Source organism: Paramormyrops kingsleyae, chromosome 10 (genome assembly GCF_048594095.1).
Source record: "Paramormyrops kingsleyae isolate MSU_618 chromosome 10, PKINGS_0.4, whole genome shotgun sequence".
Lineage (NCBI taxonomy): Eukaryota > Metazoa > Chordata > Actinopteri > Osteoglossiformes > Mormyridae > Paramormyrops > Paramormyrops kingsleyae.
The window spans coordinates 13,489,399-13,505,423 of NC_132806.1; the positions used below are offsets into that span (position 1 = coordinate 13,489,399).

At 51.7% G+C, this 16,025-nt stretch overlaps 1 protein-coding gene across 4 annotated transcripts in view; it reads left to right on the forward strand.

Moving 5' to 3' along the window:
* The window catches only part of il1rapl2 (interleukin 1 receptor accessory protein-like 2), a 161,110-nt gene extending 145,563 nt beyond the window's left edge, over positions 1-15,547 (forward strand). For all 4 annotated transcript variants that reach the window (XM_023794859.1, XM_023794860.1, XM_023794861.1 and 1 more), the window contains 5 exons: positions 6,421-6,550; positions 8,820-8,965; positions 11,024-11,164; positions 11,870-12,040; positions 14,290-15,547. In XM_023794859.1, the coding sequence (XP_023650627.1) occupies positions 6,421-6,550; positions 8,820-8,965; positions 11,024-11,164; positions 11,870-12,040; positions 14,290-14,990 (1,289 nt within the window). In that variant the 3' untranslated portion in view covers positions 14,991-15,547. The remainder of the gene's footprint in view (positions 1-6,420; positions 6,551-8,819; positions 8,966-11,023; positions 11,165-11,869; positions 12,041-14,289) is intronic.
* The last annotated feature ends 478 nt before the right edge of the window (positions 15,548-16,025 follow it).

Below are 16,025 nucleotides of genomic sequence, written 5' to 3' on the forward strand. Positions count from 1 at the left end.
GAGGCTTTGAAGGGATTTGCAGCGGTGAATGAAATTGGGGGATGGGGGTGGGGGGGGGGGGGCTGTCCTCATTCCTCTCAAACACTTTGCTGTCACCTTGCTTACCCCTCCCCCCAGCCAACACAAAGCAGGAACCCCTAAGATAAGTGACAAAGACAGGAGATCTTCCTCTGCTTCAGCAACGGCTGGATATAGGCCTGAATACCTGCCCGCAGAGATCTTCATCAGCTCTTTTTTTCTGACTTTTTGAGGCTGTACACAGTTTAAATTTTATTTTCCTGCAGTGAATCGGCTTGAAATGAATATTTCACAGCACAGATATTCACCCCATACATTTTCACGGCACGCTTTTATTGTTATTGTGGCTTAATATCCCCGCTGATAACGTAACATTTCTCCCTGAGACCTGATGCACTGACGAGGAGCGCCTAGCGGTCTGTGTAGCCCCACCCTCGCTAATCGCACCCCTTAAACAGCCGTAATAAGAAACCGAGGGCCTCAGGGAAGCTCATCCACTCATCACGTCCGGTTTTCCATTAAGTCATCCATCTCTCGTCCGTGCCTCTCCGCCGAGTGGCATTAGTGTTTACGAGGTGTGACCCACCCCCGCGCCGGAGCCCTTAATGTACTCATGTAAGCTAATTAACGGGCGTGTGGGGGGGCGTATCGACGGCCCGCGGCCTCTGTGAAATCCGCAGTCACACTGATGGACGGGATAGCGAAAGGTTGTGGGGGGGTCTGAAGGCTTGTCCCAGTTGCCCTGGGTGCCTACAGACACTCTGAGGACTGATCAGTGCTGTGGGGGGAAGGGGGGGGGGCGGGGTCAAGGACCAGGTGACACTGAAATGCAACACATTGTGCTGTCCTGCATTATGCAAGTATATTAGTCTGCTGTCACAAGAAAGGTGTCAAAACAAGACTGCTTGACCTTTGACCCAAGAAGGCATGGAACAACAGCCTTTCATTCTGGGTGTTTCTAAGGGGTTCAGCCATTTTCCGGTCCTTCCGTTCTCAGGCTGCGAGCATGTGACCCAACCAGTGAACAGACAGCATCGGTTCTTTTGGAATTTTTGCAGTTCTGGCAGGTGAGAGAGGTGGAGATTTCAGGTCCAGAGAGTATAAATCCGGACCAAGATTTTGCTTCAACCAACCAGTTGAGTACTCTGTGACTGTGATATATTTATACTCAATTTGTACTCTCTGGACCTGAAATCTCCACCTCTGCTCTTACCTGAATATTTCCATATTTCATACAAATAAAATCCCACAGATCTGACCACAGGCCCAATGATATAATCCACCGAGCCACAGACCACCTTAAATAGTGAGTGAAGTAAATTACAGTCTCTTATTGACTCTTAATGTGACCGCAGAGGCGTGGCATACAGCTCCGGGGGGGGGGCGGCCTCTTTGCCTGAAGTCTTGCCCCCAATCGCAGGGGTGTCTTTGACGGATGGCCGCGGGCTTCCAGGCTGGCCGATTGTTTGCCGGATCCTCTGAAATATGACTTTGCCCCCGGCGCCGGGGCCCGGCTTGCACATTCGTATTTTAAACGTTTGCGCTCTGACAGCGTGTTTAACAGATCCCCTTGATGAAAAGCCACCATCCTGAGCGATGTGTTGGGCGCTCTTGGATCATATCTGCTCTCTTCGGAGGACAGGGAATGCCACTCATCAAACATGGACGCTACATGGTATTAAAGCAGCGTCTGCTTCTCCAAGACGGACAGAAGGCATATCCCATATCCCACAATCCACCTCTATCCAGGGTTCCGTATCCCAGAAGCAGGGGGTGTCTCTCAAAACCAAGAATGCAACAATCGAACCCGTGGTCTTGGCAAGACCGGTCTTGCTAACTTGCCTCCCAAGAACGAACTTGCTGTGCAATGAATCATGGGATTGATTTAATTTGGCATGGATGCAATGATGTATCCTTCATATGTGAGGCGGTGCAAGAACGACATTGGGAGATTTTTACCGTCTTCTGTACTTCTGTTCTTGAGTATTGGTACTGGTCTTCGATGACACAAGAACACAAGTATGGTCAAGCACGCATATTGAGCGACACCCATGGTTAAGACTACTTTGGCCTCTGATTGGTCAGTGTAGATCAGCTGACTGAGCAGTATCTTGGAGGTGGAAGGGCATTAACAATGAACCCCATGGCCGGGAGGAGGGTGATTTAAGGCAGCTGCTGTATGTTTAGAGAGCACTCTCTTATTCATCTAATTCAGTGTGTTTCCCATGAGTAAGAGAGTGTTAAAATATAAAGACAAAAACAGTGAAACTCCTCGGCCCAAGCTGCCTCTGCACCCCCAGGACTGGGCCACTGCTCTGTTACGAGGGCGAGGAGGACGCGAGGAGCCTCTGGCAGACAAGACCTCCTTCAGATCTCCGGCCAGCTGGCTCTCCCTCCTATTTAACGTGAGCTTTATGGATTTTGCACTAATGAGGAATTTCGTCCTGCTGGCGGGGTGACTTATCATACATAAGAGGGACCATGAGGGCAATTAGAGCTGGACTGGCTCTGGAGGAGCTGCCTGCTGTCTTGCCGATGACAGTGGCGAAGGCCTCCTCCCCCCCCCCCCCCCCACCACCACCTCCACCTCCATCTTATCCTACCCAGTGTTCATCTTCATCTACCACGTTTTAAATGTCTTTTTAAGTAAATCGTTTCAGCTTTTTCACAGTGTCTTTATATTAAATGGAGAAATTCTCGTTCCAAACTTGTGCATGTAAGCCCTGATTAAAGGCCGCCTGCTCTCAGCCTGTGATGTCGTGGTGTGAGGTCACAGCATCATGGGACTGAAATGAGGTCATCACGCTGCCCCTTCTTCGCATTTAAGCTATAAGGGTGTGTGTGTGTGTGTATGTGTGTGTGTGTGAGGACAATTTGATCCTCACATTTGAGGACCAAATTGTCCCCAAAATGTAGTAAAACCTGAAATTTCTCTACTTTTGGGGACATCTTTTGAGGTCCCCATTTGGATAACCTCAATTTTATAAAAAAAAATCTGTGAATGTAATCAAAAAAGTAAATATGCCAAAAGTCTTGTATTTGGGTTGGTTACTTATGGTTAAGGTTAGGGATGGGTAGAGGTTAAGGGTGTCATTATTGGGATTAGGGTTTTCCCATAGAAGCGAATGGACGGTCCCCAGGAAGACCAACTTGTGTGTGTTTGTGTTTGTGGATTAGTTTTATATTACATTGTAGGGACCAAATGTCCCCCACAATGTAATAAAAACCTGTTATTTTGATGTTGTGGGGAACATTTTTCAGGTCCCCACAAAGATCTGACAATGCAATAAAAACACAAAAAATGCCAGCTCACATGTAGTCCAGGTTTGACAGGGGGGTGGAGATGCCGATCGATACGGACCTCTCTGCTGGCAGGGTCTAATTGCGACCAAATGATGTCTCATCTCCTCCATGATCCCCAGACAGATATACAAGGTGCACTCTGATGTCATCCTGTCCTACGCTGTGTACAACTGGCAGCTCCAAGTGGATCTGTCTGCAGAGCACTGGGAGACCTCCACTGTGGGGATGGAAATCAAGTGACACACATGGCCCGGACATGACGTTATGCAAACTCAAAATCACATTGTGATATGACGTTAGCGCAACATTGGGATCTGACATTAGTGGAGGTGGCCCAGCATTCTGCAGCCGGACACTTCTTATCAGGTCTCCTTAGTATGCTCTCAAAAAGTGAAAAAGGGCATTTTCATGGGACCTCATCAGCAGATGTTGGATATGGTGTGTGGCTCAGTGGGTAAGGATGGTGTCCCTGTAATCAGAAGGTGGTTCAAATCTCCTGGTTGGCAATAGTGATTTCACTATTGGGCCTCTGAGCAAGTTCCTTCACCTCCAATTGCTCCAGGGACTCTCTGGCCCTGCTTTCTCATTTGTATGTTGCTTTGGATAGAGGCATCTGTGAAATATGTACAAATGCAAAGCAACTTGACTGAGTCACAGTGAGGCACCTGTCAAACTCCTGAGTTTGCTACACCCAGCCGCATGACCATGCTGAAGTTGACGAGTCATGAGTCATTTTGGAACACATTTGAAGACTAGTGAACTTCTGAATAAGGTTGCTTGGTGCCCCCCTGCCCCCACACACACCCCTGTTGCTTTGCACCGCCGGTCAGCAGAGCAGTGCGCATGGAAAGGTCCGGGCTGTGAAAACGCTTCAAAGGTCATGCAGCTGCTCGTCCATAACAAGCACTCCACGAACTACGAGTCTATCAGCTTTCTGGGGCCGCTTCTTCACTGTCTCTAATGCTTTCATATGCATAGTAATGGGTTTCCAGGACATAATTACTTCCTGTAATTGCTCAGGATGGGAGGGCAATAGGGGTTAATTCCAGGTGAGGAGAATTACGCTTTGCTAGTGGGCGCTACGTGGAGAGCATAGCCTCGTAAAGAGGCGTCGTGTTTCGCGCTCTCCTGCGCGTCACCCCAATGCAGCGCCGCTGACTATGTGTCCATAGTCAATTAGCAGAGCGGCAGAAATTGCTGTATCGTACCCATGGTAACAATCACACCTGCCGGTTATAGCCGGTGAATTATCCTGATGACAGAGTTAATGTGCGTACCTGTCATCGGCAGACACCTTTGAGATGGAGGGGGGGCGTCACCGGCAGCTTTACGGAGGACGCCCCATGAGAGCATTTCCAGCGTAATATAATGAACGGGAACTCAATCAGAGCTCATTTAGGCTTCCCTCCTGCCCTGAGAAGCGGGACGCGTGCCTAACATGGTAGGTCGCTAAATACACAAATCTGTGCAGAAATACGGATGGAGGCGGGATGCAGGAGATTCTCAGCAATGCGGTTTGTGACGGTCGGCTAGGCGTGTTCCTGCTCCCGCTACATGCACAGTAACGGGGGCATTTGACTCTCACATGCCGCTGTTTCCACCCACACGGGACCATGTGGAGCGTATGTCACAGTGCGACCCGCGAGGGATGGCATGGCACACGGGCGCGTGGCGCTCACGCACGGAGGAAGAGCACCCACACAATCCCACACAGAACACGCTAACTTCACATGGGGGCCTGGGACCGATTTCCATTTCTGCTGGAGCACTGAAAGGACAGGAGAGCCTCATTAGCCCATTATACCTGTCGGATTCATGGGTAAAGTGAGAAGCCATAAGCTGTGCAGTGACAGTGTACAGACAGCTGGGGAGGACCTCAGCATCATTTCCCCCCATAACCTGTTCATGCTCCTCCCCCAACCCTGTCCATGCTCCAACCACACTCTGCCCATGCTGTACCCACACCCTGCCCACGCTCCGCCCACACCCTGTCCATGTTCCTGCCACACTCTGCCCATGCTGTACCCACACCCTGTCCATGCTCCTCCCCAAACCCAGTCCATGCTCCACCCACATCCTGTCCATGCTCCACCCATATCCTGTCCATGCTCTGCCCACATCCTGTCCATGCTCCACCCATATCCTATCCATGCTCCACCCACACCCAGTCCATGCTCCACCTACATCCTGTCCATGCTCCGCCCACATCCTATCCATGCTCCACCCACACCCTGTCCATGCTCTGCCCATATCCTGTCCTTGGCTCACCCACGTCCCGCCCAAATGCCACACATGCTCCACCCATGCCCCATCTAGCTGCCCCAATCTCAGGGTGTTATGAGAAGAGCACGAGTGCTTGAGTGGCACAGAGAATTTGGAGACCCTCTGGAGATGCTAATGGGGCAAGAAGACAGAGCTCTCAGGGACACTTAAACAGGAAGGTGCCTTTGTTCATCCTCTTCTGTCGTGCTTACATGACCCTCACGGGCATTTATCTATATTTTTTCCTGACTGCGAATCACCAGCAGGAGACCTTCACACAAATGTTCACACAGGTGCACACACAGACTCAAATGAAGCTGTAACACCACGCACACACATACACACACACACACACACACATATACACACACATACCTATCACCTGTTATCATTCCTGGGATCAGGTCTTTGCTAATGAGGTATTGATGTTACGCGAAAGGACTTGTCTCACCACATTCAGCGCCCCCTACTGGATGGGAGAATCCAACATTATGGATCAGGGTTTATTTGAGGACAGCCTGGCCATGATGACCTCTGTAGCTTCAGCTACTTAAGAGTTTGTAAAGCCGTGGTTCATAAAAACTCCCCCAGGGGTCAGCATGCACTTCTAAGGTTTTTCTATGTTTCCATTTTACCTTTTCAAAGTTCATGGGGGGCATTTTCTACCATTTCCCTGGGTCTCTCCATCTTCTCGTATCTGCGGGCATGAAGCTCTGGCCAGGCTGTGGCGCAGATCAGGACCATCTCCGTAACACAGGCATTTCAGCAGCTGTCAGAGTCGGTCCATTCATAATTACATGCTCACGGTTGACCTTTAACCCCCTCCCCGCCCCCCAGGCATGCCGCTCAGCCTAGAATGCAGAGCCTTTTTCGGCTACAGCGGGGAGTCCAGACCAATCATCTACTGGATGAAGGGCGAGAAGTTTGTGGAGGAGCTGGAAGGACACATTAAGGAGAGCGAAGTAAGGTACGACTGGCCCTTCACCCACAGTAGTGTGTGTCGGGGCACGCGGGCCCCCCATCAACGTGTCAGATCATGATGGACTGCGCAGGTCCAGGTACCTGACCCCCATGTGCTGAATTTTATTACGTGACCCCTTTGTTTTACGAGTTTAATTTCCCCATTACTGATCTACTGCGTTTCATCTACTGATACTTAAAAGATGGAGTCCATTATCGCTATTTTCATTTGATTAGAAAGATATGTTCCCCCATCATGGGTCATTGTTACATGTCGACGTGCGGCTCAGAACTCCACTAAATTAGCATCAATCAGCTACTCATTTAATTATTGTTATATAAGCCAAATACTTAATTGATGGTAATTACATCTGACGATTTAATAATGTATAGCTGAGAAATTAAGAAAAGAATAAGAAACATTTCTCCGTATCAGAATTAAGAAAATGAATCAGTACAGTCTAACGAATCCAAAGGAACAGTATCCAGCATGATCACAGGGGTCCTCGTGCAAAACATGACATCTTACAAGCAAAACACAGCCTGGGCAATCGTGTAATGATAGCCCCTCCCGTCCACACCCCACGTGCTTTCCCCACAAGTATGCACACTCACAGAGTCTGAAATGAGCCCCACACACGCAGCTCCCCCCACCCCACGCCACACTCAAGACGGAGACGCGGCACCGGGGAGCGAGTCTGATACAGGCAGGCTTCAGGGCAGCCGTGTCGAGGTCCGCCAGCCCTCGGTGAATGCAGAACAACTCCGGGGGGGGGAGGGGGAGGAAGAAAAAGAGCATCTCCAAGCCCCCGGACAAAATGCCGGCCATTTTTCACAAGGAGAGTGGCTTTAAAATTCAAGTGTGGGGTGGCCAGGTCAGGACAGCGCTGTAAAATACAGAGACCTAGTTTTCCTGAGGATCGGCAAAGAGCTGAGGGAGACAGGGAGTGTGTGTGTGTTTAAGGGAGAGCGAGGGGGCGTGTGTGTGTGTGTGTGTTTAAGGGAGAGCGAGGGTGTGTGTGTGTGTGTGTGTGTTTAAGGGAGAGCGAGGGTGTGTGTGTGTGTATGTGTGTGTTTAAGGGATAGCGAGGGGGCATGTGTGTGTGTGTGTGTATGTGTGTGTTTAAGGGATAGCGAGGGGGCATGTGTGTGTGTGTCTGTCAGTCTGTCTATGTGTGTGTGTCTGTCTGTCTGTCAGTCTGTGTGTGTGTGTGTCTGTCAGTCTGTCTATGTGTGTGTGTGTGTCTGTCTATCTGTCTGTCTGTCTGTCTGGGTGAGGGTGGGGGGGTAATGGCTGATCCGGATGTGCCAGTCTCATCCTCCCCCCCCTGATGTTGCACCAGCTCCACGTCATGGCTAATTTCCAGCATTACACATGGGGGTGGCAGACAAATTGAGGCGTTACGGCGGCATTCTGAAGTTTCAGCCTCACTTCCCACCAAACCCCCCCTCCCACCCTCCAGCCACCCATGTCAGTTCAACAAAGGATAAATTGCCATCCCTCCTCCACGCTGGCCAGGCCCATCAATCTGTTACCATAGCGATGACAAGCAGCTCACCCCTCCCTGGGATCCCACTCCCCCCAGGACACGGACGATGGGGGGTTTGTCCCACGGCTGATGGCCACCAATCCCTGCCCAGCATGGCATGCTGGATGGACATCTGCCCAACAGGGGGCAGGCTTCACCTTAAGCCACACACGGATAGCCTAAGTGGCTCTTGTTAACTGCTGTGTGAAAAGCTGCCCCCCCCCCAAAACACACACATGTTGGTATAGCCCTCTTCAATAGGCTGTCTCAAGCACCATTTTATTGTAATTATTATAATATTGTAATATGGTAAATAATGACCCCCCACTAATCTCATGTTGCTAGATTAAAGTTCTGTGCACATTAATAGTGTGTTACGCACCAGGTGAAGTTAAAAAGGGTGTTTCTATATTAGCCACTACTTTTCAGGGCTTTTTGTGAAAGTGGAAATGACAACATATGCATTTGAACATGCAAACCACACAAACACGCGTAAACAAAAACACATGCGCTGTTACGGACTGATCTCCAGGGCGCCCCCCACAGGCCCAAAGGGCACTCTTCTGTCTAACAGTAATAAGACAGGCTGGAAGCGTGAACCTTAAAACAGAGAAGGGACTGGGCAAGTAGAAAGGAATACAGGGATGTGGGAGTACTGCCCTCTAGTGGTTGGAGGACTCTTCACAGACCCCATATCAGTTCTTGCATCTCTACCAAGGCTGCTGTCTCCCCTCCTGTCCACTGCAGGGTCCTCAAGGAGTTCCTGGGTGAGAAGGAGGTGGAGCTCTCACTGACCTTTGACGCGGTGGAGGAGACCGATATGGGAAACTATACCTGCTATGTGGAGAACCACATCGGCCGGAGGCATGCAAGTGCCATCCTACAGAGGCGAGGTAAGCGGCTAGCCAGCAAGGTGGCGCTAATGAGCAGCCGTGCCTAATGTCTCAGGGGGGCAATGGGGGGGCAGTAAGATAGATGATCACATCTGAAACACATAAACACCTCTGTTATCCATCTGACACAGGACATCGGGGGGGTTACATGGGGACCACCGCTTCTCTGCCTCCCACTGGGAGCTGCACTGGTAATGGCCTCCCATTTTTAAATTACAGCACTAACAAACTGTCTGTTCTGTTTCGTTCTGCTGGATATTTCCCGATTCGCCTTGGGAATGAAGGACAGCCCCCGCTGTCTTCCTTAACTCACGCGCTAAAACAACGTAAACAAGTTATTTATACTGTCAGATTGTGCCGGGGGGGCAGAGCTACAGAGACCGCCGAGCATGCTCTCTGTGAGGCTTCACACGCGCCTCCTCTTCCTTCCTGAGCGAGGGCGACTCCAGACCCTCCTCATCGTCAGTCTGCTAAAGCCCGAGTCTGTGGGAGGGGGGGCAGGTCTACGGTACAATGAACAAGTGCAACACGTTCATTAGAGATGAATGAGAGGCGGGGGCTATCACGCATTGAACTGCCGGGTCGCTCTCGTTGTGTGTGGAGCCCCCTGCAGGATGTGACTGGGAATTGCATTGCTGTCCTCCAGTCACCGACTTGCTCAGATGAGAAAGACGGGCGGCTCCAGCCCGCTGGGCATGTCCCTGCCTCAGTGTGTCTTCATGGGCACTGATGCTTACAGCAATACACCGAGATCATGTACCGCGTCTCAATGTGCTCAGTGCGGCGTGGCCATGGACCTGTGCCTGAGACCTGGCGGGGGAGGGGGCATGTATATATTACATTCCAAATGTCCCCACAATGTTATTAATACTTGTTATTTTGACCTTGTGGGGACATTTTTTTGATACCCAATTTTATAAATATCCATGAATGCAATCAAACAATTAAACATGCCAAAAGTGTTGTATGCTGATTGGTAAGTTGTGGTTAAAGTTAGGGCTGGGTACAGGTTAAGGTTGTCATTGTTGGAATTAAGGTTTGTCCCATAGCAATTAATGGACAGTCCCCACAAAGATATGAATACAAACTTGTGTGTGTGTGTGTGTGTGTGCCTGTGAGTATGTGTGTCTCTCTATCTGTTTATGCGTGTGTGTCCCTGCACAGGGATTCATCTTGCCTGTCTGTGAGACACACACACACACACACACACACGCACAGCAACGGGGGTGATTTAATCGGCCCGTGTTTTTATGCAGTCCTGCATGTGCAGGCTGAGAGCCGTGATAGCAGCTCGCTTCTCCTTTTAAATGCGGCTCCGTATGAATTTTGACATTTTAGTTGGCATTTATTACACAGCATAACGAACGACAGTACAGAAACGTCCCTCCTCTGGGCACAGGGCCCCACTGCCGTAACACGCGCCTGTCATCAGGCCGCCGGGCTCCAGAGCGGGACTGGGGCGCCCCCTAGTGGAGAGCTGTCACCGTACTGTCTAATCTCCACTGCGGATCTAAACAAAAGGACGACGGCACAGGCAGAAAAGGTCGCAGGGCCTGTGAGGGCTGGACAGGAGTCCGATGTGTTGTTTTTACAATGTTCAGTGTGTTATTTCGCTCAGCACAATGCATCGTCACCCAGGGTCTCTACAAAGAGCAGAACGACCTTTTGGCATTAACAATGTGTGTGTGTGTGTGTGTGTGTGTGAGTGTGTGTGTGTCCATCGACTTAGGGTTTCATCCCGGAAGTGAGAACATCAGTCATTCTGGATATCTCGATCATTATTTGGAAGAGGTCAGACATACTGCATAACATTACTCACATTTAACTGAACCTCTACATTGGCAGAACAATCGGTTTGTCTTGGTTCTTGCCACATGCCGCACACGTGGAAAAATACATCCATTAAAGTCCACTGCGTCTGCTTTGGACGACTCCCGATGAATTCTGTTATGGGTCTTATGGGACGTTACTCGATAGGGCATAAGTCGATGGCTGTGTTTGGGAGACCCCCCCCAACTTGCCCCCCTTCCACACTGATCGGCGTCTCCGCCCCCACAGATGTGTACCGGCTGGAGCTGGCCGGCGGCCTGGGGGCAATCCTGCTCCTGCTGGGCCTCCTCAGCGCTATCTACAAGTGCTACAACCTAGACATCCTGCTGTGTTACCGCCGGCACTTTGGCAGCGAGGACGGCGAGGACGGTGAGCGGACCCCCATCCCAGGGCTCCAGAGCACGTCCGGCTGTGTGCTGTAGCTCTCCGCGGGAGGAAACCCCCCCCCCACGTTGTTTTAAAGTGGAGACTATAGCCAAGTGATTGCCGTAGTGGGACACCAGGAATCAGACCAAAGAGTCGTACTTCCGGGAACTTCCAGGAGAGTTTAGGGCGATCTGGTCACCGGGGCATCTTCTGTCACAGGGTGAATGGGAGAAGCCACCTGCCCAGGATCACTGACATACCGTCTGTGCCCCGTTTTAGCACCGTACCAGCATGAGCTCCCCCGCCCCCCCCAGGGAAATCATTTTCCCATTAAGCAGCACCAGCTCCAAAAGGGGGGGTCCATTCGTCATGCGGCAAACAAGGAAGGATTTGCTGGAGGCCCTATAAATGGCTGAGGTGTGCGAGAGCTAGAACAGAACCCCCCCCCCCCCCCCCTCCTAACGTCTGCCCTCTTTTAACCTTTGATCAGTTTACCATGCCATTGATAAATCTCTTTATCCACTCAGGTGAGAGACTGTAAAGGAGTAGCCCCCTGAATCTGTTTGGACAGCCATTTGGTGGCGCTCCCAGTTTCTTTTGCCCTTAATCACCATTTGCTGCAGTGTTCCGCAAGCTGTGTTAGAGAAACAGGAAGTGATGCGTGCAGTCCACTGTGCAGGAATGACATGGCCTCTGTGTGTCTGACAGATAACAAAGAGTACGACGGCTACCTGTCCTACACCAAGGTGGACCTGGAGGCGCTGGGCCGCTCTCCCAGTGACGAGGAGCAGTTTGCTCTGGAGGTCCTTCCGGACGTGCTGGAGAAGCATTACGGCTACAAGCTCTTCATCCCGGAGCGGGACCTCATCCCCAGTAGCAGTAAGAGACGCCCCACCTCCCTCCCACACCCTGCATCCCTCTCCCATCTCAGGTCCCTTTTCCGGGAAGGGAGAGAAGAGAGGAGCAGGGGAGGAGGAGTGACAGGAGAAGAGAGGAAGGGGAGGGAAGAAGAGAGGACCGGGGAGGAGAAGAGGGGAGGAGTGGAAAGCAGAGAGAGGAGGGAGTGAAGAGAGGAATTGTTTGTTTAAACAGCTCGTTTGAATGTGCAGGCTCTGCTGCCTCTTATTGGCATTAATTGATTTACATCGTCATGAGCGTGAGATGAAGGGGGGTTCTGCAGCCCCCGCCGCCGTGGAAATGGCGTTATTTATGCACCGCAAATTGACCATGAAATTGCAGCGTGTTGCTGCTTTTCCGTCGTTACTTTCGTTAGGAGATGATGGAAGACGGGGTTCCGAGTGAATGTAGCGGGGGTGGCGGGTGGGGGGAGCTGAAAGGACGGGGGGAGCAAGGTGCTGGGGCGATGCGGGGGCTCAGAGCAGCCCCTCCTCACATGGGCCATGCATGCCAGAACAGATAGATCCTAAACCAAACCTGCTTCATGGCCTCTTTGTTGTATTTACGGTGCCGGCAGGCCCGCTTTCCGGCAGGTTCCGGGCCTTCACACTGTGGCTGGGTTACTGGGAAATGCAGGCCCCTGTGAGCCTGAAAGCAGCATATAATTGCAAATAGAGCAGAAGGTAATGTGCAGGGATCTGTCCTGGGGGGTCCGGCCTGGGGGAGGTCTGCCCTGGGGGGTTCAGCTCTGGGGGGGGCGGCCTGGGTATTTTTTGCCCTGGGGTTCTGGCCTTGGGGGTTCTATCTCAGGGGTAAGCCCCGGGGGGCTGGCCTGTGGGGGTTCAGTCCTGGGGGGATCCAGTATGGGAGGGTTCAACCCTGGGGGGGTCCGACCTGGGGAAGGTCAGCCCTGGGGATCCGGCCTGGGGAGGTTCTGCTCTGGGGGTCTGGCCAGAGTGAGCATGGCAATTTTGTTGTATAACATCGGCAGCTCTATCCTTAAAAGCCCACCCATTCCTCATGTTGGCATTTGATCAGTACAGGACGTGGATCAATACAAATCTGGCTGCATTTCCTTCTCCTTGTGGAATTATTCCCTGTCATTCCCTGTTATTCCCTTTTCTTCCCTGATCTAATGACCTCCAGCACAGATTTGCATCCCTGTGGATTTATCCCCCCTCCCCCAATCTGAGCTGCGCAGGTCGGGATGCAGGTCTCATAGTGTGCCTGTCCTTGTGTGTGACGCAGAGTCGCAGAGAGAGCAGTGTGAGTGACAGAGTCGCAGAGAGAGCAGTGTGAGTGACAGAGTCTCAGAGAGAGCAGTGTGAGTGACAGAGTCTCAGAGAGAGCAGTGTGAGTGACAGAGTCTCAGAGAGAGCAGTGTGAGTGACAGAGTCTCAGAGAGAGTAGTGTGAGTCACAGAGAGTACCCAAAGACTCCTCTCCCCAGGCTTAGTGTCATTTATTTGGGGTCACCTTCTCTGCAAGTGCAGGAAGGAAGAGCTCTGGATCCTCCCTGTCACATTGGTCACATGGTGGTGCTGTCTTTCAGCCAGCTCTGGGATCTGTTTTTAGTCTTTTCTGGAAGCTTCGTTTTGTTTCTTGCAGTTTGACTTACCGCACAGGGCAGAACTTTGGCTCGGTGAAGAGCCGCATGGCTGGGGGTTCGAATCCCACGCAATCGCGTAGGTGTTCCGGCTGTGTCTGCGTAGATTTCCTCTAGGGGTTGCCGGCTTCCTGCAGTTCAGAAACATTCAGATGGGTTACGGCAGTGTCCCTGTGCGTGTTGCTGCCCTGCGACGGATCCCCATCCCGTCCTGGGCGTCCCCTACCCTGCGCCCTGTGCTGCCTGGGCCAGGCTGCAGGCCCGTGGTGACCCTGCGCTGGTGCACGGCCCTGGCAGCGGCATGGATGGGATCGCAGCCCAGAACACTGCGCGTTTGCTTGGCAGCCTCTCTGAATATTCCCACGCAGGTCAGCGTGGACGCTCCTCCGTTTGTTTCTCACCCATTGTCTGTTTCTTTCTGACTGATCCCAGGCCTTGTATTTTGCTTCATATTAAGGAAAATGGGATTTATTATAGAATGATAGCATTGTATCGTATGTAGCATTGTATTGTTTGTGTGAGCGTCGCCGTACTGAGGCAGTCATCCCCAAACCCCTGTGGTCCCCCCTTGTCCCTCCATCTCTCCCTGCATATCTCTCCTAACGTGTCCCCTTCTCCCCCCTCAGGCTACATGGAGGATCTGGCCCGGAGCGTCGAGCAGAGCCGCAGGCTCATCATGATCCTGACCCCCGAGTTTGTGGCCAAGCGCGGCTGGAGCATCTTCCAGCTGGAGTCCCGCATCCACGGCATGCTGGTGACGGGCGAGATCAAGGTCATCCTCATCGAGTGCGCCGACCTGCGCAGCGTCATCAACTACCAGGAGGTGGAGGCCCTCAAGCACGGCATCAAGCTGCTGTCCGTCGTCAAGTGGAAGGGCCCCGCCAACAACCGGCTGCAGTCACACTTCTGGAAGCGACTGGTCTACGAGATGCCCGTCAAGAGGAAGGAGACGCTGTCGCGCCGGCAGGTGCTGGATTCGGGCGAGCAGGGCCTCTTTGGCGACCTGCAGACCGTCTCCAGCATCGCCATGACCAACACCTCCGCCTCGCTGGCGCCCAGCCATTCCGACGTGCCGGACTTCGACCCGGCGGGCCGCCCGCAGATGAGACACTTCTGCCGGGTATACGAGTACCAGGTGCCACCGTCCCCGGTGCACACGGGCACGCTGGGGGACAGGCACACGTACTGCAACATCCCCATGGCGCTGCTCAACGGGCAGACGATACCCGGCGGGGGCAGCGGTGGCGGCAAAGCCAAGACCGAGCTGCACTTCAACAGCACATTCGTGCCACTGACCAGCCGTGAGCTCACCAGCGACATCTGGTAGACGGGAAGGGTACTGCAGCGTGACATGGATTTTGATTACCTGCATGAAAACTCGACTTTTAACGAAGACGACTTTTAACGAGCACTGGGGTACAAAAAAACCAGGACCTGTCCGGGACTTTTTCATTTGGTCTTTAATGTTTGGGGATTTTATTTATTATTATTATTATTATTATTATTATTATTATTATTATCATCATCGTTTGACTTTCTTTTCCGTCGGCCGTAAAACGAGGGTTATTTCAGAAGTGATTTTCCTACTTGAATTTCTCCTTTTCGGAGACGGGGTAATATATATGACCTTGTTTTTAAAGCTCAAGCTGCTCTTACTCTGTACAGTTTTCCTATCTGCTGGGAGCGTGCATAGAAGGCTGACGTGATGTGCCGTGTGTGTGCAGTTCCCCATCTGGGCTCCAGGGGGCATAAAGGAGGACTCCGCTCGTCAAAGAGACACTGTATTTTGTGAGCATTATTATATTTAAGCAGAAGTTCCATGTCTGAATTTACACAAGGTAATTGTCATAGTTTGAAGCCAATTAAATATGAATATTTGAAATATTTGATACAGGTTATGGTTTGATTTGTCCCTCTGGTGCGCCAGGCCCTCTCTCACAGCCCCCCCCCCCCCACATGTTCTCCTATTGCTCTGACTACACTTCTCCTCCCAAGAGGACAGAGGTTCACCAGCCAGGCAGGAGCACAGGGAAAAATTAAGAACAGTAGCTCCTGGATCTCTGTACCTGTGTTCTTCAACATACACACGTGTGCACAAGCCTGCTGTCTCCCCAGCCCTCACAGAGCACGATAAATGGACCCACTTCAATGTTTCTCTGCTGCATGGCCAAGAACCCAGGCTCCGTTCTGGAGAGAATGTCACTGACCTGGCCCAGGAGACAGATGTTCCTGTTGGTGTCGCTGCTTTAGCTAAAGCCTCTCTACTGCCCCCATGTGCTTGAACTGGATAATGTCCTTCACCCTGGATAACATAACCTGACCTGGTTATGTTATGGACAAGACAGTCCTCACTAACCTACCA